The 26,145-nt window shown below is 34.4% G+C and overlaps 5 protein-coding genes across 9 annotated transcripts in view; 3 read left to right on the top strand and 2 right to left on the bottom strand.

Annotated features, from left to right (window-relative positions):
- The window catches only part of LOC105217621 (serine/threonine-protein kinase GL21140), a 51,324-nt gene extending 38,959 nt beyond the window's left edge, over positions 1-12,365 (top strand). For all 4 annotated transcript variants that reach the window (XM_011192704.3, XM_029043640.2, XM_054228202.1 and 1 more), the window contains 7 exons: positions 7,927-8,451; positions 8,517-8,616; positions 8,677-9,033; positions 9,127-9,817; positions 9,926-10,071; positions 10,305-10,454; positions 10,529-12,365. In XM_011192704.3, coding sequence (XP_011191006.1) covers positions 7,927-8,451; positions 8,517-8,616; positions 8,677-9,033; positions 9,127-9,817; positions 9,926-10,071; positions 10,305-10,454; positions 10,529-10,798 — 2,239 coding nt within the window. In that variant the 3' untranslated portion in view covers positions 10,799-12,365. The remainder of the gene's footprint in view (positions 1-7,926; positions 8,452-8,516; positions 8,617-8,676; positions 9,034-9,126; positions 9,818-9,925; positions 10,072-10,304; positions 10,455-10,528) is intronic.
- Positions 12,366-13,505: 1,140 nt separating this feature from the next.
- LOC105217620 (vacuolar protein sorting-associated protein 41 homolog) lies at positions 13,506-19,997 on the top strand. The gene is made up of 15 exons (XM_011192702.3): positions 13,506-13,724; positions 13,790-13,912; positions 13,973-14,146; positions 14,211-14,331; positions 14,405-14,603; positions 14,660-14,814; positions 14,876-15,062; positions 15,139-15,279; positions 17,328-17,396; positions 17,465-17,866; positions 17,940-18,126; positions 18,189-18,422; positions 18,483-18,609; positions 19,145-19,248; positions 19,307-19,997. The coding sequence occupies exons 1-15, from the start codon at positions 13,695-13,697 to the stop codon at positions 19,607-19,609; spliced, it is 2,556 nt and encodes an 851-aa protein (XP_011191004.2). The 5' UTR covers positions 13,506-13,694; the 3' UTR covers positions 19,610-19,997.
- LOC105217619 (beta-1,3-galactosyltransferase 6) lies at positions 13,980-17,202 on the bottom strand. Its single transcript, XM_011192701.3, has 2 exons — positions 17,063-17,202; positions 13,980-17,004 (listed from the first exon to the last, which is right to left on the bottom strand). Exon 2 carries the CDS (start codon positions 16,739-16,741, stop codon positions 15,572-15,574), a length of 1,170 nt encoding a protein of 389 aa, XP_011191003.1. The 5' UTR covers positions 16,742-17,004; positions 17,063-17,202; the 3' UTR covers positions 13,980-15,571.
- A 266-nt stretch (positions 19,998-20,263) lies between the features above and the next one.
- On the bottom strand, positions 20,264-21,970 carry LOC105217618 (60S ribosomal protein L5). The gene is made up of 4 exons (XM_011192700.3): positions 21,815-21,970; positions 21,374-21,637; positions 20,825-21,262; positions 20,264-20,557 (listed from the first exon to the last, which is right to left on the bottom strand). Exons 1-4 carry the CDS (start codon positions 21,815-21,817, stop codon positions 20,366-20,368), a joined length of 897 nt encoding a protein of 298 aa, XP_011191002.1. The 5' UTR covers positions 21,818-21,970; the 3' UTR covers positions 20,264-20,365.
- A 118-nt stretch (positions 21,971-22,088) lies between these two features.
- LOC105217617 (protein-associating with the carboxyl-terminal domain of ezrin) lies at positions 22,089-25,385 on the top strand. Of its 2 annotated transcripts, none has more exons than XM_011192698.3 (4): positions 22,089-22,620; positions 22,686-22,871; positions 23,003-24,553; positions 24,636-25,385. In XM_011192698.3, the coding sequence occupies exons 1-4, from the start codon at positions 22,417-22,419 to the stop codon at positions 24,984-24,986; spliced, it is 2,292 nt and encodes a 763-aa protein (XP_011191000.2). In that variant the 5' UTR covers positions 22,089-22,416; the 3' UTR covers positions 24,987-25,385. The 2 variants fall into 2 exon arrangements, with proteins under 2 accessions (XP_011191000.2, XP_011190999.2); XM_011192697.3 differs by having other exon boundaries at positions 22,092-22,620; positions 23,003-24,574.
- Positions 25,386-26,145: the final 760 nt, after the last annotated feature.

Raw genomic sequence — 26,145 nt, 5'->3', positions numbered from 1 at the left:
TCTCGAAGACACTACGATATCGACTTTGTTTTCAGTTTATTAGGTATACTTATAATTTCGAAACACGTATATACCGATTTTATGACGTTCTCTTTCAAGAAATCACTTCATTGCTCATCAAGCAAAATTTGCATTAAAAAATAAAAATTAAATGAATAAAGCGCACACCCATATCAAATATTTCAAATTTATTACGTTAATAAATCAATTTTACATATGACGAATACGAAAATTCGGACATACACGTACTTTTACGAAAACAATATGCTTTCAAGTAACTTGTCACTATGCGCGTATTTTTCGTCTGCCCATCCAATGTCCATAAACAGGAATGAGGCGTCGCCGCAATTGAGCTTTGACTTCGACCATAAAGTCTTACACACACAGACACATATAAACAGAGTTGAGCTTCAATGAAAGCGTGCAAAACGTGAATTTAATGTGGGAAATAAAAAAAAATAAGAAAAACATACGAAAAAGGATTTAAGCCGTATTGCATTAATACGATACATTAATGTTGTATGTATGGCTTCTATTTTTGTGTTTGTTATGCAAGTTATACGCCTAACACAATATCTATATATGTAAGTATTTATATATATTTACGAATACACTCATACATTTTTTATGTTTATATTGCGGAGGATTGAGTTGCCGCATTCTACTATACATTATGTATTAATGATCGTGAAGTGCAAGAAAGCACAACATAATCATTTATCGCTGATTTTTCTTTTGTTTATTTTAATTTTTGAGAAAAGTAAAAGGCAGCTTCAGTTCGCCGGCTCGGCTGCATTAATGTTGCAGCATTAGTCATGAGTCATAAATCCACTACATACATAGAAGTATAATGGAAACCAGTTTTCCGTTCATGCAACCAGTTGATTGCAGCATGAAAATTGTGGGCGGTTCTCATGGGATGAGTGCTTAAAAAATTTAAGAAAAATAATAAAAAAATATTACATCAGGCTTACATTTGGTATTTATGATTTCGTAAGTTGATTTAATTTATGTATTCGCGCATCATCATTATATAAGCATAAATGTTATGCGCTATGCAAAATTTGAGGTTAATATTTAATAAATAAAATGCTCAAACTTTCAACTGCCAAATTTATAGTTTAGTTAGTTTCACATTCACCTTCTACCACTGTGCCCAACATACATAGTTCAATTTCACTAATAATAAAATACTGAAATTTTAATTTTCTAATAGTCCTAATAGCGCCGCTAAAATCATTAAAGGCTGTGTAATTACTTTAATGCAGTTTTTATAGCACACATTGAGGTTTAACACCACATTTATTAATTCGAAATAATTTCCAGGCATTTACCTCTGTAAATAAAGCAAAATTGATATATGTATATGTACATGGCAACAGTGATGGCCTGAAAATAAGGAACAATTTGCTGAAATTAAAAATGCAGTGAACAAAGTTTCAAGTACCCTTTACTTTAACTTATTTCTAATAAATCCGAGTTTGACGATTACATATACAGTTGAACTTCCCTAACTCGAATCATCATAATCCACAAAAAACGTCGAGTTAGAGAGGCTTTCGAGTTATGGAAGGTAATTTGTATGAAATTTAACTTCTATTGTCAATACAAGAGCTTGAGTTATGAAGAACTTCGAGTTATGGAAGTTCAACTGTATTTTCAATACGAAATTCGAAAGCCGTTTTTTTTTTGGTTCGAGATTTAATTTGATTTTCAATTATTATTATGAATTTAAATATTTAATATTATGTATTATAAAAATATTCTTTGAAACCCGTCCCAAATTAAAATACCACCACTGTGGGTAAATATATATATTTGTAAAAGCGCCGAGTCGTTATGACCACTACCTTTTTGGCCATTCGCCATTTAGCGGCTATCTAAAGTGTGAAAAAACGCCATTCACTAAAGAGAAAAATGAAAAATCTCAACTACCTTCTCCCAGTCGCCTTTGACATGAATGAGACCAATATGGGTGCGTCTTTTGCATTTTGTGCGCGTTAAGCGTAAAAATGGCGTGAAATTCGTTAAAAACCCTAAGGTTATAAGACTGTTAATCAGTGAGCTTTTACGAACACTCTACCTACTATATTCCTGGACGGACTACTGTCGATTGCTCTACTTAAACTTTTAGTTGCTTATTTGCACTGTTATTTTTGCGCTTATTCTCTCTTTCATTCGTTAGTTTACCCATTCCTTCGTTGCATTCTTTCGCATTCGTCATTTCAAGGCGTGACTATATAGAAAACCATCAGTTAATAAATATTGTTGAAGGTGCAAATTAGGACACTGGGCGCGTAACACTTCACAAAGCTAACTACGTATAATTGTAAGATGGTGAGACTGAAAGGCACTTGGCGCGCAATGTAATGTATACTTTGTAGGGGCAAACATTTAATGTTGGTTTTTAATTTCGTTCTAATTTTGTGCTGCTGCCTTCATAGATAGCTGACTGAAGTTGTATATGCCATGAGAATACTGAAAAAGGTGCGTCTATGTAAATATATGCATGCTTTTGTAATTATTTCTAGCTGTTAATATAGCAGAGTAGGCTAAGGATGCCCCGGAGTCCAGTAGCTGGTGTGATAATTGTGTGTTATAATGTCTTTTGTATACTCGTATATGTTTAGTTACTTGCTGGAAAATTATACTATGCTTTTAACGTTATGTGGCACACTTTATAGGAGAGTTTAATTGGTTTTCACTTCCGTGACATATATTAGCAGAAGAACACTAGGTAGGCTAATAAAAAGTCGGTATAGTTCAAGTATATCTTCTTTATTTTTCTAGAATTTGAAATGATATTATAGTTTTGTAGACCTACTAAATATTCTATTAGAAGGATCAGAAAAGAGTTAAATTTACATAGCTAGAGACTATTTAATTGAGCTTCCCCCTCTATTGAATGGATGTATGATTGCAATTCCGCTAATTTTTTTTCATTCGTTTCTAGTACCGGAGACATTAACGACTTCGTAATAAACTTAATCTCTCCAATTTTTATAACGAATATAAAATAACTCTGTAGGTATCATCCCATGAAGCTACTAATATATACTTATACTATTCTTTTTTTTTTGTTTTTTCAAAAGTAAACACTCTTCTTCCTACTAAAGATAACCTCACTTTTGTCATACATACATTCTTGTAAAAACATGCATATGTAAACTAGGTGTGCGTAAATATTCCATTAAGCTGATTATCACGTCGTCCAACACTGTCGTTATACAAGAGAATCGTTGCCACCGAATGTCCTTAGAGAGTTTGTTGAACTTAAATGAGGTCAGTTAAAATTATGTGTTACGAATTTTAAACCGATCAGAAATGCGTTGGGAAATGTGTCCAATTTCGTTAGTTTTGTTAGAATAATCTCTATTCAACACGCAAAAATGACGTGGTTCGCACGATGAGCGTGTATGCTAGTATGATTCTGTCACATATGTATGCACGTATTATAAAAAAGTTGGTTCAGCAATCTAAAGGAGAACACAAAGATGTTTTCTGTTATTTACTGTATATTACTGTTTTTTTGCACTTCAAAATAATGCAGAACAGATTGTCATACATATCGCACTAGTATTTGTTGCCTACATTTCGGCGCATTTATAAAAGACTTCGTGGAAGCAGTTGCGCTTCAATTAATATTCTCATTTTCCGAAACTGAGGATAAATTGTGGTCATAATGACCTGATTAGGATTATTATACACAGTTGTGTTCAAAATAATAATAGTGCTTATGTTAGAGTCTTATCATTGAAATTGTAAAAGAGACGAAATATATTGTGGACAGTTGAAAGTAAAGTCGTTATTTTTTGATAATATGGATATGGATTGGACGATAACGGTAAAACATGGAGGGTCAAAAATATTATTTTGGGCTTGTCTTTTATTTTTATGGTGCTGGGCCCATATATCGTATCTACACTGTCATGGATCCAAATGTCTACGTTGATATTTTGAATACCACAATGTTACCTTAAACTGAATATGAAAAGCCTCTGAAATAGATCTTCTAGCAGGATAATGACCCGAAACATACAAGTTGGCTAGTCAAGGAGTGGTTTCGTATCAAAGGGATTAAGTTCATGCCTTGGCCTGCACAATGGTCCGACCTCAATTCCATAGACAACCTATGGGGGTTATATTCAGAAAAGCAATAATCGCGAACTTTGGGTAATAGTGAAGGATTCGTGGGAAGAAATACCTAAAACTCCTTATGAAGGCCTAGTCAACTTTATGCCGCATCCCTGTAAGGCAGTTTTATATTATAGGGACTTTTCGACCAAATATTGAACCTCATTTCTTTGTATCTATACATTTTTAGATTTACCTATGTTTCAGATACTCAATTTCAACACAAAAGAATTTAATAAACTTTGTATAAGAAATTCAAATATTGATTGCTTAGCACTATTATTATTTTGAACACAGCTTTATGTGTATATATATCGCCTTCTATATTAAAATGTTTGCGATAGGCCTTTCCTCTCAAAATCACAGTTTTTTGCCTAAATAAAATAAAGTATATTTTCATTTAGTCAAGGTCCAACCTAACCATTAATAACAATTGGGCAATCAAATCGTAAAAATCTAAGAGTGAAATACTGCAAATCGAAATACCTTTATCTATACCTAATGCCATTAGCGGTCTGATTTTTATAGTTTCACAAATATCTTTGTATGCATATTTGCAATTAAATCAACACTCATCAACCAGCATCGTTTTTACTGCTTATAATTTATAATAATGTGTGACTTTTCCAGCGCACAATATTACATAAACCCAATAATTTTCCGCATATGCATACTATGTTGCTGTGCACTTACATATGTATATGCATATTTTATGGCGGCAATAAAACCGTTTGTGCACTCACATTCACATAGCCATTCAAATTTTATAACTTGATTACTGTGATTAACTGCAAGCGTTATATTTTTGGACGTTTTATTGAAAACAAAAAGAAAAACGCACACAAAGTAATGAAAACGCGAATGAAAGTGCTATTAATTTGATAGTGTATATGTATATCATATCGATTATATACATATGTAGATATGTGCGTGCATTTACGATGTGTACTTTATAACGTAATCAATTATCAATTGTGGAGAGAAGAAAATGTTCAAATACTTAAATGCATATACGGCGAAAATGTGAGTTTAATAAAGCTGATAATAAGACCACCTCCCTTTGGTCCCTTTGGTTTCATATCAATACCGAAGTGTGACTGATTCACTCAATTATTGTGTTGAAAATCGGCTTAGCTGCAGCGCAAGTATTAAGTGAAAGTATTATTTATAACATTACATACATACATATATTTACTATGTATTATTTATCTAAGAAATATTTGTAATGAATGAAATTAGTTTTATTTTTTTTTTTTGGTTTGCTAAGCAGACAGTCTGTCTGCGAGCGCATTTCACCTACAACAACCCACCCACGTTTTGCCAAACCAGTATTTCAGTGCAAAATTGTTGAGTGCATGTATTATATAAAAATAATACACACATTTACTTATATTAAAATGTCTATCTACGAGCTGTCGACATAGTTGAGTGCATTTTGCTTAGTATGAACATTAAGTTTGAAAAGCGTGCGCTAAAGTGGGGAATTTCTCGGTGCACAAATGGAAATAAAAATTCAATAAATGCATAAAAAGTAATTTATATAACATACCCTAAACACATTAATAAAAAAATAATTAAAGGCCCCTTTTCATTACAATAACGGTATTTATAGTTGTCCATATTAATTATATCTTCTTTCTGGTCAAGCACATGTCATCCTTAGGTCCTTAATTTGGTACCAGTTTTGGATTTTATAAAATGTTATTAAAGTTGAAGATATTTCGTTTACAATGACCTTCGATTTTTGAAAAATATCAAAAATTAACAAAATGGCGTAGTTCAAAAAATGTGTGTTTTCAGGTTAAAAAAAATTTTTAGTTATTTAATGCCAAACTGACAAATTTCAACCAATCAAAAAGATAGTAGTCAATGAGTCGTAAATATTAGGTATACAACTTTGCTTCCGCCGTTTATTTGGTAATTTTAAGGCTTTATTGTATAAAACGGTTACAAAAATGTTATTCAGAATATTGGCCATCGCTAGCTACTACATTTGACTATCTTTGTGGCAGCATGCGTATTCCGTGACGAAAGAACTCCTCATCTTTCGACTCGATCCAAGTATCAATCCAATTTTTGACTTCTTCATAAGAACTGAAGTGCTCGTTAGCTAGACCGTGTGCCATCGATCGGAACAAGTGGTAGTCAGATGGAGCAACGTCTGGAGAATACGGCGGGTGGGGTAAGATCTCCCATTTCAGCGTCTCCAAATATTTTTTGACCACCATTGCGACGTGAGGCCGAGCATTATCGTGCTGGAGAATGACTTTATCGTGTCTTTCCTCGTACTGTGGCCGTTTTTCTTTTAGTGTTCGGTTCAAACGCTTCAATTGCGTTCGGTATCGATCTCCTATAATGGTTTCAATCGGGTAATGCTTCCATTACAGCATCTTCGAAAATCTTCTCCCTTAAACCTTCACCATTCTTAAAACGTTGAAACCATTCGCAACATGTTCTTTCACTTAGGACAGCCTCACCGTACGTATCCGAAAGCCGCACTTTTCTTGGAATTAAAAATCAAAGGAAAATTTCCCGCAAATATCGAGAATTCGGCTCAAAAAGTGACATTTTCAGTTGAGAATAAGTTTGGGATGCGAACAGATCTCTACAAATATTTTGTTGTGTTAATGTTGACACAGATGTCCAAGATCGATATAAAACGATTTAATCGGCCAGTGCTTGACCCTGGAGATATCTATTGGAAAACGGCGGAAGCAAAGTTGTAGACCTAATATATTCAAGAATACTAAGTTTATTCGATCGGTTCGGTCGTTTGAAGTGGATCGGTTCAATTTTCGTTGAGTAATGATGTCAGCAATTTTGAAAAATGTCGTTTCGAAAAAAAAAACGCGTTTAAAGCTTCAACTATAGAGGTTTATAACTGCGAGCGGTCGCTCTTTAGAACGCTGTCATTCAAAAACTACGGCCTTGCCGATTTCACAGGACATTTTTGAATGAGTATAAAGCAAAATAAAAAAATTGATTTTTTGAAAGTGTCACACTGGTATAGCCCCTTAATCATCCTTAGCTAGATTAGGGTCCTCTCTACAAGAGTCACAAAGGATCTCACTTGGACAGCTAAGAACATCAGTTGTTATTGAAGCTGTTATCGGGTTAGTCATTTGTGATTGTACATTATCCAGAAAAACCGAACGTAGAAGCCTTTAAATATTATATACATATATACTTTTTCATTCACGATTTTCATTGAAAACTTTAATGTTTAGCTACAATTTAAAATTGACGTAAGAACACAGTTCTGATTTATTTTTAAACGTATTTATAAACAGAAATTCAATTAAAAAATATAAAACATTAATGTAGTAAGAAATGTAATTTTGTTGTTCCTTTAAAACAATATTTCTGTGAAGATCTGCGTACTTGCAAACTTTAAGCTTCCACGTATTTTATCCAACTTTATTTATAATTTATTGCAATTATATTTCCCACGAGTATATAGTATTATTCAAGTATACGCCACTAAAGTTGATAAAATAATTAAAAAAAGATAATAGATAAAGAGCACATAGGAGAAATATATGTACATAAGTTAATAACACATACTATATGTCTCAACAATTAACATACATTTTTAAGCACAAACTACATTGTGCTAAAATTACTGAAATTATGCCGGTTTTGCAATGTAGCTTTGTAGTACATACAAACAAACATAAATGAATGTGTGCATATAATAAAAAAAATATTTATATACAAAACCAGTTTGCTTATAACAGTAAATACATTTTTTTTTATATTTTTAAACATTTTTTTTTTTTCATTTCTTTCTAGAATGGAAGTTCAGACGGTGAATAATCACCTAAATAATTCCCTCATATCACCGCCAGCCTTGTCACAATCACAACAAGCGCAATTGAATAACAGTATCATCACACTTAGTCGCAGTAACAGTCCGGCCAGTTCGAATTCAGAAATCGAAAAAGAGCTGCAAGATTTGGACTTAAATAGTTCACTGAATAGTGGCAGCGTCAGTTTGGGTGCCGATCTTAATTGTAAATCAAATGGTTCGTTAAGCGGTGCCTCCACTACCAGCTCGACAACGGGCCTTACAACGTCAGTGACCACCGCAGCAGCTGCAGCCGGTATAAAAACCACTTCGTCTACTGAAGCCTTAATCAATGGCAATGGTGCTGACGCTACAAATTCAACAATTAATACTTTAGCAGTGTCACAGGTGAAGAAGCGTATTTCTAGCAGCCGAACACCAACACGCAAAGCGAGACGAATAAAATTCTATCGCAATGGCGATCGCTTCTATCCGGGTATAACCATTCCAGTCTCAAATGAGCGTTATAGGTAAGTTATAATAGTTTTTAATTGTTGACTTAAATATTATTTACATAATTATTGTCTTGCTACAGATCATTTGAGAGCCTTTTTGAAGACTTAACACGTTTATTAGAGGATAACGTAAAAATTCCAGGGGCTGTGCGCACCATTTATACCATGTGTGGCAAAAAGGTGTGTTGTATTTTTGTTTTTGTAACAAGCTATTTCTATATTAATTTTTATTTCTTCCAGATCTCCACTTTGGACGAACTCGAAGATGGCCAAAGTTATATTTGTTCCTGTAATAATGAGAATTTCAAGAAAATCGAATACAACACCTCCTCACAACCGCTGGCCAATTTAACACTCTCCAATAAGACAAATAATCGTTTGTCCAAAGCTTATCGTCCATCTTCACCACTTAAGAATGGTACGGCCACTTACAATAGCGGTGGTGGTGGCGTAGCTGGGGGTGGTGTAACCGGTAATGGCACAAATGCCACAGCTGGTGCTACTAATGGTAGTCCAGTGCTCAAACTGAGCGAGCGCGACCGTGTGGTACATCCCCGCATTGTGACACTGATAAGAAATGGCACTAAGCCACGAACTGTAAGTAAAGCAATTTATTTTTATTTTATAAAAATATTAAATTTGTATGCGTTTTTACACACATTACACCTGCTTCATCGTTGTGCTTTATAGATTATGCGTCTACTGTTAAATAAACGCAACAGTCCGAGCTTTGATCATGTATTAACCGCCATCACGCAAGTGGTACGCCTTGATACAGGTTATGTACGCAAAGTGTTTACGCTCTCTGGCAGTCCGGTTGTACAGTTGGCCGATTTCTTTGGTCCCGATGACATTTTCTTTGCCTATGGTACAGAACGTGTTAATAATCCCGATGATTTCAAACTCGAACCAGACGAACACAAAGCCATACAGGCCATACGAAAGTCACTGCGTACAGCAGGTACGACATACAAGGGCCCCAAACCGAAAATGCCAGTAAAAAGTAAAAATCTGAATAGCGCCAAACATCAGCAAAATCATCAACAAGAACCGTGTGATCAAATTGTTGACGAAGATTTGGCCGCGTTAAATGAGAGTGGCATCGATGCCAGCGAACTGCCGGGTGTCATACGTGAACGTTACGCATTGGGACAGATTATCGGCGATGGCAATTTCGCTGTTGTATTAAAGATCAAAGATCGCCAAAGCGGTTTGCCATATGCGTTGAAAATCATCGATAAAAGCAAATGCAAAGGCAAGGAACATTACATCGATGCTGAGGTGCGTGTAATGAAGAAATTACAACATCCACATATTATCTCATTAATCATGGATGTCGATCAGCAAGCGAATATGTACTTGGTGTTGGAGTATGTAAGCGGTGAGTGAAAAACAAATATTAATGGATAATAATGGAAAATTATTTAAATTAATTAATAACTATTTTAAATGTTTGTATGTATTTTATATGTTTGTTTCTGTTGTATAGGTGGTGATCTTTTCGATGCTATAACACGTGTAACACGCTTCTCCGAGAATCAATCACGTGTCATGATTAAGCATTTGGCCTCAGCCATGGCCTATTTACATTCCATGAGCATTGTGCATCGTGACATTAAGCCCGAGAATCTATTGGTAAGCTTTCGGTATAAATACAGCTAAACTTCCTTAACTCGAATTATCATAATCCACAAAAAAACTTCGACCTTCTGAGTCACGGAAGATAATTTGTATGCAATTTGACTTCTATTGTCAATTCAAGAGTTTGATTTATGAAAAACTTAGATTTATAGAAGTTCGAATTATGGAAGTTCAACTGTATATAGCTTCTGAAATTGTATTTATTTGTGCACTTATATATAATACAGGTTGAGCTGGATGCCAATGGCTATGTAACCGAACTGAAATTGGCTGATTTTGGTTTAGCATGCGAGGTGACTGAACCATTGTTTGCTGTTTGTGGCACGCCAACTTATGTTGCACCAGAGATACTAATGGAAACCGGTTACGGTCTAAAGGTAACTTACAAAAACGGTTAATTTTATCATATTTTATAATATTTCAAATACAATATTTACGATTTTTTTTACAGATCGATGTTTGGGCTGCTGGCATAATACTATACATCTTGCTTTGCGGTTTTCCACCATTCGTTTCGCCCGATAATCAACAGGAACCGCTATTCGATGCCATTATATCCGGTGTATATGAATTCCCTGAACCTTACTGGTCGGACATTGGTGATGGTGTACGCGATCTAATTGCTAACATGCTGCAATCGGATCCCGAAGTACGTTTTACCAGCGAGGATATATTGGATCACTATTGGACACTGGGTGAATGCAATGAGTATAGCAGTTGAATTTACTGCCACAATGCGGCGGAACAACGGGTGGGAAAACGTTGCAGACAACAAAAACAAACATGTTATGATCACATTTTAGGTCTATAGCTAGTTTAGGAAGCTGCTTGTTTGTCGACGTAAACATTATATATATATATACATACATATAGGTTTAGTTGCTGGGGCGTAGTTTTAATATTATGTATTTAATTGCTTATTAAAAATTATAATTAACGAAAATTTATTTATATGCGACAAAAAAATTGCAAATGCAACAATGCAAAGCTGATACATTGTTAACAACTAAAACAAAGCAAAGAGGAAAAGAGTAAAACAAACGAAATTATTGAAGAGTTTCATAGGCGCTAAAATTTGTGGTGGCGTATCTTTAAAAAGCAACGCCACATTTTGATTAACAGCGACTTAACTAAATACATGCATTATACATACATACATAAATCACGAACTTACATGCATATATACACACAATGCTTAAGTATTTTATTAAACTGTAGTATTCATAATTTTTGCTACAAATTAAGGCAAACTTAATGCACATTTACGTAAGTTGTGGCAAAATTGTTTAAAACGAGAAATACGTGAAAAAGACGCGCTATTATGTTATGAAAACCCAGTTGCCGGCGAATTAGAGAGTCACTGTAGCAGCAAAATTGTACGAATTCAAAAAAAGTAACAAAGCGAAAAGCTAACGCTAACGAAAAAGAAAAAAACACCAACATATTTGTGTATATTTTTTATATAAATATTTTGTACGTAAATTTTAATTGGTTTTTATTGTAAGCTACATCCAACATTTACTAACTGTCCCAGGCTGATATTTTTATACAGATCTAACTATTTTATTCACTTTGTGTATTATTTTCTATTCAAATGTTTACTGTTAGTGCTACTGCGATAAGGGTTAGTTGTATAATACTTTTTACGTTTTGTGTTGTTATATATATTTTAATTTTCATTTTAAATGCGAAAAAAATATGTCCCTTAAAATGCTATTTAACTACTGATTAGAGTTTTGTATGCATACATACTTATTATATTAAATATGAATTATTAAATAATAATTTAAAACATAAGAATTGTATTATTTTATCTATTTTAAAGTATTTGTTTTTTTTTTTGCAACTTTGCAACTTACGAAACTGCTGTGTTTTGAGTTTTGGTTACTGAATTTTTTTTTTGCGAATTATACGCTAAGTGTATAAATTAGTAATTTTTAAAGAAAGAAGTAATAAAAAACACTTATACGTTTATTAAGCATAAAAATATTTATAAAATGTTTATACAACTTTGAATTGGAATTCGAAGTTTTCAATAGTTCAACGGTATTTGTGCTTTGTATGTTTACTATTTTCTGCGCGTAAACTAAAACGTTAAAAAGTAAATATTGTCATTCCTTTTTTTACAAATAACTGCCCTTAACGAATACATGTGTGTAAAGTGGTAATAGTTGTTAGGATCGGACAACGAGTTTCAAAAAATGATGAGCTTAATAACTTCTCTGCTAGAGTTAGAAGAAGAACAGATTGAAATAAGAACACTTCAATCTCATACAACATTTTGTTAATTTTAAACATTTGCTGTTAATTTTAAACGATATAATTTTAAACAATATAATTTTAAATAATGAACTGTTGTTTGAAATCAGTGTAACTACGTTTAGTAGCTTAAAAAATTTTACTTTTTATCCAAAAAATTTTGTATATCCACAAAATTCAAACGAACACATAATGTTAAGCAGCAGTTAAAAAGTATATTGGTCACAATTAACATTTTTAGTAGTGTCACACAAAAAGTCCACATTTTCTTATATCTACATACATATATGAGTGCATATACATACTGTACATGGCTACTACATATAATTAAGTAGTGCACACATTTCTTATTATTAGTATTTGAAACATAAAAAACATATAATACAGTAGCAAAAAAACTTAAAAATAAAATATGAATAGCAACTAAAATAAAAGAAAAAAAAACATAATACCTATTTATAAACGTTTATTGTATTTTGAAAAATGAAATTTTACATATACATACATACACATAGAATATATAGAGCGCTACGAAAGAATTAAAAAATTTAACGAAGCAAAGTTATTAGAAAGTGCTAAAAAACTATTTAAATCAAAAATAAAGGAAATAAAAAAAGAAAACGTGTTTTATTTACAAATTTACTGGTTGAATTAATATTTAATACTAACAAGGATGGATTAAAAATTTTAGAAAATACTTATGTCCGGTTTTACAGTCCGGATATACCATCCCAACAAAGGAACGCATCGTCTCACTTACTCCAAGTACCATCCTGGAATTTGTCAGGGTACTGGGACTAATGGAGGCGCTGTAGACTTGGAGAGGGCACAATAGACCACTGGTCGTGGTGCTTTCCTCATCATCATCATCATCGCAGTCCGTACTAAGGTTGTGCTTAAGTAAAAACATAGAAATGTGCTTTACAGTTCATACTTAAGTACTGAAAAAGGTAGACTTAAGCAGCCTCGACTCGCTTGCATTAAAATTCGGTGTCTATTTATTGTTTTTAACCACCTCATCTACAAATAAATATATTTTCGTCGCAAATTTATTTTTCATTCTGAGCAAAAACGCTGAATACCTTAACCAAATTACATACGCTGGTTGGAATGGAGTGGATGAAAAATCCCTTTAACGGGCAAAAAATCGTAACAGCAACACTGTGCTCACTTTCTGAAACAGCTGATTAATTAAGTATTTTCATATAAATTTTGTTTTGATCCAACAAATAGGAATTTTTGTAGTTTTATATTTAAAATTAAATCGGAAGATGAATTGAATGGTGAAAAAATCAATAGCATAACGTTTTTATACTCACAAAAGTTTTTCACTAAAACTCTCGTTTTCCTACTTTGTCATGGCAGAACAGGATGCTGTTAATAATAGTGTAAGTGAAAAGTGTAATCACTAAAAATCTGCAAAAGTATGCATGTTAAAAGTAATTATTTATAGGATACGGAAACAGAAAGCACTGAGGATGAAATTGAACCAAAGTTCAAATACCAACGTATTGCCAATGACTTGAGGAAAATCTTAAACTCTGACGTGGTCACCTGTAGTGCGGTGCACCCAAAGGTTTGATAAATGGGATAAAGTTTGGGCACCAACTAAAAGTTATTCTAACTTTTCTTATAGTTTTTAATATTTGGCACATTTTTGGGGCGTGTCTATCTGTTCGATCATCAAGGCAATTCTGTGACATCACACCTCTCAGATGGACCAAATGATTTTTCTCATACGGTTGCCGTCAATCATATTGATGTAGACGCAAAAGCAGAATATGTGGCCACTTGCTCTGATGATGGAAAGGTTGTTTAAAACAAGTTTGAATTTGTTTGCAAAAAAAAAAAAAAACATTTTTTCAATATTACAGGTAAATATTACTGGTTTATTTAGCGACGAAAACAATCAAAATTTGAACTTTGGGAAATCGATAAAAGCGGTAGCACTCGATCCAGATACCAAAGCAGTAGCCGGTAAAAGATTTGTCGTCGGTAAGCAGAATTGACATTGAAGATTGCGAAATGAATTGCACATAAAGAAAAATTTTTTTTTTATATGCTCTAGGTGACGACAAACTCACATTATATGAAAGAAATTTTCTTAAAAAATTAAAAACAACAGTGTTATCTAGTGCTGAGGGTTATGTATTATCCGTTTGCTGGAATGGTTCCTTTGTTGCTTGGGCAAGCTATCTTGGAGTGCGTGTCTATGATTTAAATGAAAAGTGTTCGCTTGGTCTCATGAAATGGGAGGAGCCAGTCAAGTATGTTTTTTCAATATTCCTTTGTATGTTTTTTAATATGCTATAATTGGTTTTAGTGCACGCTTAGAGAATTTCCGCTGCAATTTTCGTTGGTCAAATGCTACAACATTGCTGATAGGTTGGGTCGATACAATACGCATTTGTGTTATACGTAAGCGAAATTCAATAGAAGTAGCTTCCAGAGACTTGCCAGGCTTTATAGTTGATCCAAGTAAATGATTTTTTTTTTTTGAAAAATTTCATGGAAAAAAAATATATACTTCTGCTTGCAGTATCAACATTTCAAACCACATTTTACATTTCGGGCCTAGCGCCACTCACCTCCAATCAATTGGTTGTGCTGGGTTGTCCAAAAGAGAAAGATGCCGAACGAAAGTCGTTAAGGCCAGTACTGTGTGTTATGGAATATAAGTTAAATAGCAGTGAGGAAATTTGCACCGATAGTCTCTCATTGCGCGGGTGAGCATTTGTATATTCATTGCAACCAAAAAATTGCATATGCCAAAATTAATTTGTAAATTTTTGTTCATTTCAGCTATCAAGAATATACTGTCAATGATTATAGTTTGGGTTGTATTATAGAAGAAAATCGCTACTTCATAGTTGCACCAAAGGATATAGTCGTTGCTGGTCTATACGAAACAGATGATAGAGTTAAATGGCTCGTAGACCATCGGTAAGTGCTACACCAAAATATTTTTTTCATTTTGCAACGTATATAATTGATTAAGATTTAAATCTCGATTTAAAAAACTGTGAATATTTTTTTTTTTATAAAAAACACCAGTTTACTCAGTTAAGCTTATTTTATTTATATTTATATTTGGTATAGATTTTTTTATTAAGTATTCACTAGAGACACGAATTTTTTAACTACTATCTACTGCGCCGTTTATGCTCATATCTGCTTATATACATGTGCTACATAATTATCGCTGCTTTTGTATGCTGAATATTGTGCAAAGTTTTTATTTTACGTATGTATCACAGCATTTGTCAGCCGATTTTGTCCAATCATAAAAATATGGCCTTAAAGTTTTGCTTTGTTCATCTTCTTTTTCCTCCTCTTTGTCGCCTCTTATACAAACGCTGCCATCATCAATTTGCTGCATTTCCTCTTCATTAAGTTTATGTAATACTATATGATAACGTCGACATTTACGTGGTTTATATTGTGTGTCGAAACGTGGATCATGTCGTCGATACACATATCGAAAAGGTGCCACCCATAAACCCATAGAAATATCCTCATTAGTATAGGCAGAAAGTGATTGTGCATTTTCAGAAATATGCTCACAAATTTTACGTGAAATTAAATAACCCCCACCTAGGGCATATGTTATGTAATGCGTTGATAGATGGTAATTTAAATCACGCCACTTCCCCTTTGTCTTTACATTGGCTCTGCCGAGGAAGTAGCCCCAATAGAGCGCCGGCAAAGGTTGTCCATTATATTCTTGAGTTTTACGTACCAATTTACGATCATACGATATCAGTTCATTAAGCAAAATGTCTAACTTTACATATGTATCGTCGTCAGTTTTAAGTAGATAACTGTATTCGTAGTGATGTGTGAGCGCTTCTATCGAATGCAACATCTTTTCCGTTAAATTTTCAAAGTTATCCTTCAAGCGCGGCAAAAGCAACATATCACCATAAAGTTTCTGTTCGCGATCCAATTCTGCACGTAAGCCAGCAGGCATATCCGCCGTACCAACAGCAAAGACATGTTTTACTTTAATGAATCTACGCGTTGTTTCTGGATTATTCAAATTATTGTCGTGCCAATGCAGATACGCCGCCAAACGATTCGATTGATCAGTCACGCTTTCCATTTGCAAATGACCACTCTCGTCGTATTTTGGCAGATATATTAAATTTTCAGGGTAGTATGTCATTTCCAATGGCTGCCCGAGTCGCAACCAGGTTTGACGCATAGTTAAGCGACGATTAACATTTTGTGGCGCTGTTGTAACTAATATCATAAGGAAAATATCCGGATGTGGATCCATTCTACTAACACCGCTTTTGTGGGTCACACACTTTTCGGCTTTATTCAACATATTACTCAAAAAGCAGCCAAAGAAAAAAGCTACCATTGCGGTAAAAAGTGTTATTAAGTTATTCATACGCCGCATTTTGTGTGTATGAACAGTTTTGGCAGGCTTACATTCACGCTCCGTCTGGCGTGTTTGGTGCGTACGTGCAGTTGGACGAATAATTTTGAAGCTTTTAGTGCAACTATAGTTGTTAAAAGTCTATTTGACTTATACTCGCACTGTGTCCCGGTGCCTGGCACTCGAATTCATATGTTACCGTATGTGTGTGTGTATGTGTAATAGCAATACTTTTTGCCTCAACCTTACATGCTGCGTTCAAAGTGCATTTACAGCTATTTCAACTGAAAAATATAAAACATTATTAAGTTATAAACATTAATGTTATAGATTATTACATACCAACACAGTAAACTATTAAATATGCGTTTACAATGCGCGCTGGCCAAAATTCACTTGCCACCGATTTTTCCATTTGTTTTATTGACAAAAGTAAATATAGTGTTGCCACGTTGATGGTATTTAAGTATTTACGTGCATAAATTTACTTCCGTTGTGGACTACTGCTAAAGGGGCAGCATTGTTAAAGGAAATAAGAATGCATCCATATTTTTAACTTAAAAAATTTTAATATTTTGACTATTTAAGAGTTTATCTGATATTGCAGAAAATTCGAGGAAGCAATGGAAGTGATATCGACACATGCCGGCAGCTGGTCGTTGCTAACAGTGGCTAAGTACATTACATGCAGATTTCCTTTTATTTTCATTGTAACTCTGCAAATATTTTAAATATTACCAACAGGTTATATATAAATCATTTATTGGCGCTGAATCAATTTGACGCTGCTGCGAAGTTGTGTTTACGCGTTTTGGGCAATAAGAAATCGTTATGGGAAGAGGAAGTATTCAAATTTTTCGAACGCCAGCAATTGCGTTCAGTTAGTGCTTATCTACCTACCTCCGATGACTGTAAACTTGATCCTCACATTTACGAGTTGGTATTATATGAATATCTGAAGCACGATGCCAAAGGATTTTTGAATCTTATTAAAGAATGGCCATCCAACTTATACAATTGCGCAGCAGTCATCAACGCAATACATGACAATTTTCGTAAGCAAAATGCGAATGAATTGTTGGAAGCTTTGGCTATACTTTATTTGCATCAGCGCGACTATGAGAGTGCACTGCGAATGTACTTAAAGTGAGTAGCAAACGATTTTTTATTATTATTTTTTTAACATAATGTAAATTAAATTATATTTTTTAAATTACAGACTACAAAATGCAGATGTTTTTGAAATGATACGACGTTATGATCTCTATGATTCTATACACAAAATGATTATACCACTCATACAGCTGAATCGTGAGCGTGCCTTTAAAGTTTTATTCGAAAAGAATAAGATTTCACCTGAAATTGTTGTGCAACAATTGGAGCAAAATCAAGAGTATTTATATTGGGTGAGTTGTTGTAGTACAAATCACAAATTAAATATTTTACTAAATGCGCATTATTTCTTTAGTATTTAGATGCCTTAGATAAGGTGGATAAGAGCGGTAAATACCATTGGAAGTTGGTAAATCTCTATGCAAAATATGAACCGCAAAAGTTATTACCATTTCTGAAACGTTCCAATCACTATCCCATGCAAGAAGCTTTGGATGTGTGCAAGCGTGAATTATTCTATCCTGAAATGGTATATTTGTTAGGTCAAATGGGCAATACTATAGAGGCCTTAAACATAATTATTGAAAAGGTAATGAAAGAAAGTTGCATTTTACATATTATATACAATTAGTTAGCAAAATGCTTGTAGATTCAAGACATTGAAATGGCTATTGAGTTTTGTAAAGAGCACAATGATTCGGATTTATGGAACATATTGATTGATGAGTCAGTTAAAGAGCCTACTATTGTACTGAAGCTGTTGGATGGCATAGTGGGTATGTATGCTTGATTACATATATGTATACAAATGGAGACCACGAATAGATAAATGAAGATAATACAGCCACACAACAAAAAAATAAATTTTGTTATGACCTGGGGATCTTACTACGTGTATTTCATGTTTTTGGGGTCGCTGAATCCGAATACGAGGCCTATTTAACCTAATCAGTTCGTGGTTTTGAGATAACCTACTAAATCAATATGGCGGACAGCGATTTTTTAATAACATCGGATTCGCATGAAAGTCTCTACTATTGGGTTTTCGGGGTCGCTAAATAAGAATCCGATGTCGGTCTTTCAAAATTTAAAATAGCGGATCCAATATGACGGAGCCTTTCTTGAAAATTTCAACGGAATCGCTTGAATTTCGTAACTCGGCGATTTTCGTGGTCGATAATTACATGACTTGCCAGGTTACGAAATTTTGTTTTCGTGTGGCTGTGAAATCTTTAATAATTTCTCTAAATCTATTTGTAGTCTCCATATATAATTGCAAGTTGTATAATGACTTTTTAATAACTTGAATAGACTACGTCGATCCCGTTGCTGTTGTTGAGAAAATCAAACTGGGACAAAATATACCTGGTTTGCGCGATGCCGTCGTCAAACTTTTGTGGGACTATCGTTTGCAGGTATGTGTATACAATATATTCCCTATATCCATACTACTAAAATGTTATTACTCTTTAGGTACAAATACGCAAGAGTGCACAAAAAATCCAATGGGAGTTTTATTATAACCGTCATGCCAGAGTGGTGCGAACACAAAATCGTGGTCGCTGTGTACCCACTTCAGAGCGCTGTTTAAAATGTAATCGTCCTCTCATTAGCATGAATGAACACATTCCACCACTGAGTGATGTTGTGACTTTCCTATGTGGTCATATTTACCATACAAATTGTGTGCCTGGTGGCCCGGACAATGAGCATTGTGAACTTTGCAATCCTAGTGATTTTAACAAAGAAGAGGGCTTTGCACTACTTTTAGAATAGCGAGAATATACAAAAACACTATTTTCTCAAAACCAACGAGTTGGAAGTTAAACCAAAACAGCAAATCGTTGGCGCTGAATTTAATTAAAAGACTACGCCTATGTAATTTTTTTAACGCAATTTCCGTAAAGGGACCTTACAACATAATTTAAGCCAAAAAGTCGAAAATTCTGCACAATGTATGTATTATATGCCTTAAGCAAATACGCTTAAGCAAGTCTTTCTCGCTTCTCGTGTTACCTTGATAACCTTACTTTAACCTTTTTCATTATTTTTGCCCACAACCATAGCATAGAGCATACGTACATATGTAAATATATGCAATTTATTTAAATATTCCTACGAAATTATTTTTTAAATAAAGCTTTTTATATCGAAAATTTTAAAATTTTATTTAGTCGATTTGAAGTTATCAGTATTAGACACCTATATCTATTCTAAAACAAATCAGAAAAATAATTTGGCTTCAAACCAGTAACGCTACTACGTATGCAGAACGGAATTGGATTTTTATCTAGCCAAAGGCTGGCATTTCGGTAGCATACTACTCAAAAATATTTTTGAAATCTCGTGCCGCCATAACAACAACGTCGACAAGACCAGTATTGATTTAACTAATGTTTTAACGAAGCCACCAATTAAATAACAAAACAATTGTTTATTGTAAATAAAAGCCTATATTATTTTCATAATAATAATAGAATTTTAGAGAAAAGCATTTCCAATTTTTTTCCCACAAAATCCGCTAAAACTTATTTAAGCTTCAGACTCGGACTTCAGCTTGGCAATATAAGCAGCCTTGTGTTCGGCCACCTTAACCTTACGCTGTTCATTCGTGAGTTTCTTAGCATTCCACCGTTTCTTGACACCGCCACTCTTCTGGTCCTTCTTCTTGTGGGTAGGATCAGAGCGAATAGATTGGTGGGCTTTCTTATAGATAGTTTCAAGCTGTAAAACAAAAAAAAATTACCATCAGTATATTACGTTCAGCATATAAGGCTAGACTACAGTATAATGTATGTATGTAAATAATGTGCGACCATAACAGGAAATGTATCATATTGAATATGGATAGATTTCGAACACAGGTCCCTAGATTTAATGTGGTCCACTTTTGGCACAGCCAGCGTCGTGGGTAACAAGACACAGCGGTAATTTTGAAAATGGACGTACATATTCATTTTTAACATATCAATAAAACACACGTATACTCACATCATCAGCACGGATTCCCAATTTGATGTAACGGCTGAATTGGCGCTTGAAGCTCTCCTCATCGTTCTCTTCTAGAGTGCGCATGTAATCGGCAACGTGTTGACCGAAAATATGAGCACGGTGCACATCAGCGTTGAAGTTCTTAGCCTCAGCGTTGTAGCCGGGGAAACGCTTGACGGAGTGAGGGATGTTCAAACCACCATCGACAGCACCTTTCATGGCACCGAACACACGAGCACCAGTGGTTGTACGTGCAAGACCGACATCCAAGTAGCAACGGAAAGCGCCTGGACCGTCATCGACAGGTTCAACATTGTATTCCTCACCGGTCACTTCAGTGCAACCACCATAAAGGGTATCCAGACCCAATTTGTTGAGAATGCGACGAGCAACCAACAAACCAGTACAGTAAGCTGCAGCATAGTTGGTCAAACCGACCTAAAACAAAATCGTATTAATGCATGCACTCATATCAACAATAGTACATAACCTAATTGTTCACCGTTTTCAAGTAAACGGCTTTTATAGACCATGCTTTCAATTGCTTACCTTAACGCCATACTTGGGCAACTCATGGGAATAGGCAGCGCATACAACACGATCGCCTTCAATTCTGGCATAGGCGATTTGTACGGTGATATCCTTATTGGACAGACGTACAATCAAACGGTATTTGGGTGTGTTGTACTTGTTCTTGTCTTGGAAGATCAAACGTTTCCGGGCATAGTAATCAGTTTTACCCTCACGACGCCTGCGGAATTTGACCTGGTAGCGCTTGAAGTACTGCTTGTTCTTGACTACTTTAACGAAACCCTGCAAAAATATAAATTGTCTGATTAGCCACCATACACACATATGAAAACTAAGACAAGATTTTCAATCAATGATTTTCAAAAACATCTACACAAATTTTAAAAGAATTTCACTTTATTTGATTTCACTGTAATATCATAGCAATAATTGTTGCAAAATTTTCATTTGTTAACTCACCATTTTCACGAAATTTAATATTTAATTTACACCGACGTGATATACGCGATGTCTTCACACGTAGGTGAAAGAAAAAAGAGGGAGAAAAGAAAAGGATGACAACATAGCTTATTACTTTGGCAGAACGGAAGCAAAAACACAAAAACGAAGCACAGCCAACTTCGTTCAGTTATTACAGAGTTGTAATTAAGGAAAAATACAATTATTACAATAAAAAAACGTTATTTAATTCAAAACTTTTGTTTTCCACAATTTCGTTTATAAAAATTTATCAAATTAAAAGTGAAATTATATATTTTAGCTAAAGTTTATATTATTTTACATTTTTAATTCGCTAAAATTATAAACTTTCCCAACAGCTGTTGAAACGAGTCTCGTACACATAGTCAACATAGTGCAAATGTCAAAAACGAAGTATGTCGAAAGCTGTCAAATTGTGTATATGGAAAGATTTTAAATCCAATTGTATACTAATAAATTATAATGAAAAAGTGTTAAATTAAAGTAAATGTATCAAGCAAAATTAAACCTAACAACAATAATAATAATATAATTGTACATACGCTTTTGTGTGAGGTACCGTTACGGTCAAAGCAGTAGTGATGGGCAATGATACCAGCCGTCTAAAGGGATTAGTGATTGATAAGAATTCTGTGGAAGCAAACGACTTCTGGACACTATACAATGCTGAATCACCAACTACTTCAAATGAGGATGGGCGACAACTACTTTCCATATTTCAAGGTGAAGCCGTAGTAAATGGACAATTATGGGTGATACAAGTGCCATTAGAACGCGCTATAAAGGTAAAATAAATAAACAAAATATAAACTTCAAGTCAAAATTTTTAAACACGAAGTTTTCCAATTAGAATTTAATGATATATCGCCATCCATATATATTGAAATATGTAACTACTTGGGAACAAGGTGGCCAAAAGCATTTAGCTACAGAAAGAGTACGTCCTCTAAGTATGGTATTATCCACACAAAACAGTTTACAAGTTTGTCTTGGATTACAAACAATTCTCTGCAGTTTGATCTTCTTGGTTGAGAAGGTGAGTTGGTATTTTTGGAATTTGCAACTTATAAATTAAATTTGTTTTGTATTTGATTTGAATTAAAAAAAAAACTGAAATTCGGCATTACTTGCTTTTCAACAACTCAATTAACGAAAATAATTCCATAGGCTATGGGACGCCACCTTAACATTTGTATCTCATCGATTTACGTCACAGACGATGGTAGCTGGCGGTTAGCTGGCTTTGAATATGTGTGGAAGCATAAAGAGATTACAAAATCGTTACTAGATTTAGTAAAGACATATCGCTATTCCGTTGCAGTCGACACCAATGAAGGTAAAGACAATAGTAGTGATGCTATTGAACAGTTTGCCTTTGCAACACTATGTGAAGAGGTATTGAATAAATGCAGCAAAAAGGAGACCACTGAGACACCACACGCGCAAGAGTTTCGTGAATATTGCGCCACCCACCTCAAACACAGTAATGCCCAACTGCGACCACGTCTGTCGGCAGTGCTATTACATCCATATTTCAATCACGAATTCGTACTTATACATTCCTTCCTATTCGAATTGCCTTTGAAAAGTATGCAAGAGAAGCAGGATTTTTTTACCGGTCTCATCGATCGTTTGCGCTATTTCAAAGAGGAAGTTGTGGGTGCGCAATTAGCTGCGGATCTACTTTCACGTATGGTGTTGCTGGACCCCACAGCACAGTTGTGTGTTACACCGTATGTGTTGAAAACGAAAATCGACCACTCGGCGGCATTATTTTCCAATCACACATACGTGCGCTACATTATGCCGCATATAAAGAAAATGTTTCGTTTGCGTGATGCGCAAATACGTTTAATATTGCTCGAGTATTTTATGGAATTTGTACGCTTACTTTCAAAAGAAGAACTTCTAGAGTGTATACTACCTTATTTGCTAGAAGGTATGAATGATACGAACGATGTGCTAGTTGCGAAGACACTACGTTGTATGGCTGATTTAGTACCCATACTTGGTGCATCCACAGTAATTGCTGGGAATCGTACGCGCATCTTCTCCGATGGTCGTCCACATGCAGCTGTTTCAGATGCCACAACACACTGGGTGGAACCACGTTCCATTACGCCAGTGATGGGTAACAACATAGACTACATGGTATCAGATAGTCCACTGCCAGATCACGTGGATTTGAGTAGCAGTTTTAATTCACTGCCGCAGGTCGAATTGAGTGAGACCTCCGATATGCCACCACGTTTAAGTCCAGACGGTGGTGAAGATAATAAAAGTGTTGTTATTGGAGACGGTGTAATTGGTGGCTTAACTCAACAACAAGAAGATGATGTGGAAAATACGAATGAAACGATAGAAGAGCTAGAAATGCTCACCAACAGTGATGCAGCGGTTTTAATTAATCAAAGTGTTAACCATAATATAAATACCAGCTTAGACTTGTGTATAGATAAACCAAGCGCGAACGGAGAAGACGTTGAAAAGGCGTCCATTAATGATTTTCACTGTCACAACGTTGTTGAAAATGGCGATGATGATGAAATTGAAGAATGGTCCGATTGGGAAACAGATGAATTACAAAAACTTAATCAAACCACAGAAGCTGATGCGTCGACTACTGCGCATACAATACAGACAGCTTCACATCAACTTTCAACCACACTGCCTTTGAATAATGTTGAAGCTGCAGCGCTGCCAGCAAAATCCAAAAATGTGAGTGATAATAAATTAGAGGTAAATGTCATATTGTAATCAGATGCATACATTTATTCATATTCCATTTCCTAAAACACAGGCAAATAGCAAAGCGGAGCGGAGTAAACTAAAAATCAACGATGATCTCAACGCATTCGACATCATTGTGCAAAAGACGGCGACGACAACGAATGAGCAGAGTGCTGAGTTCGACTTCTTTAAAGACATGGAACCCGTTATCGCGTCAAAAAGCAACAAAATAATGGACACAGGGATTTTAACAACAAATTCAACTTCAACTACAACGAAATTGCCAAATAAAAATGAAAATGAAGTTATCGTAATCGATAATAGTCGATTTGCCGCAGTGACAATGCATGCGGATGATATTGCGGCCGGTGGTGACGGCTGGGGCATGGACGATGATGTGGAGGATGTGTGGAAGGAATAATACGTTGCTTAACGCGTCTAATGTTTTGCAATGTCAAAAATGTAAACAGTGTCCACAAATGTCGGCAGTTTACAAGAAAGTTGAATCTTGTTAAAATTGTGCATATGTTAATTTTGTATTTAGTTAAACAAGCAATGCGCCTGTAAAAAGTGCACGGATATAATTTGTCACTTTAAAATAATGCGTTTTGGTGGCATTACCACTAATCCACTTGATTGATATTTGTATTATTGCTTTCAAATTAACGGAAAAGTTAAAGATGTTTCAACCACACGAAAAAACATTGCTGTAGATACATTCATTTTAGTAAAAGTAAAGTGAATCAAAATAAGTATATAAATTTGACCAATTAAAAAACATTAAAAGAATTAGTAAATTGGTATTTTACCATGAAAAAAATGTGTTTTTAACTCAACTGGGAAGATTCTAAATAATTGATACACTAATTTAGATTTTCTACTACCCATTTTCATTGTTATTATAGTGTTATTTGTTATTTCATTCAAATTTGGATAATATTCCTGTTAACATAAAAATTGCAGCCTAAAAGTATGCATCAGCTAGAGCTTACACGTGAATTGTTTATGCAGGGAACCTATATATAAGTATATAAATTATATTGCAAATACGTTTTTTGCCGAATTCACATTTTAAACATTATATTCTCCGTCTGAATGGTCAAAAAATAATTTTTAGTTTGTTAACAACCAGAATTATATCGTCAGGTTAGTAAGACGTTAAGGGGCTATATAAGTGTAACCCATGTAAAATTAGGCAATTTTCATATTTTTTTTTTAAGAAAGTACGCGATCGAATGTTTCTTTAGTTTTTTAGACATTATAAGGTATATTTTCAGCTATATTTTAAGATTTTTTCATTACAAAAATATTGAAAAATTACGGAGTTATGTGCTGTTAGTTGTTGGGTAAAGTTCCCAACTGCTGACATGATTCCGGCCGTATGAGTAACTGAAATAAAAAAATCAAAAATGTTATTAAAGTTGAAGGTAATTCCTATACAATGTCCTACGATTTTCGAAAAATATTAAAAAATAACAAAATGGCGTAGTTCTGAAAAAAGTCGTTTTTTAGGTAAAAATATGATAGTATTTTGTACCAAATTTACAATTTTGATCAAATCAAAAAGATCGTAGCTCATT

Source organism: Zeugodacus cucurbitae, chromosome 3 (genome assembly GCF_028554725.1).
Source record: "Zeugodacus cucurbitae isolate PBARC_wt_2022May chromosome 3, idZeuCucr1.2, whole genome shotgun sequence".
NCBI lineage: Eukaryota > Metazoa > Arthropoda > Insecta > Diptera > Tephritidae > Zeugodacus > Zeugodacus cucurbitae.
This window is presented reverse-complemented; position numbering and strand designations above follow the sequence as displayed.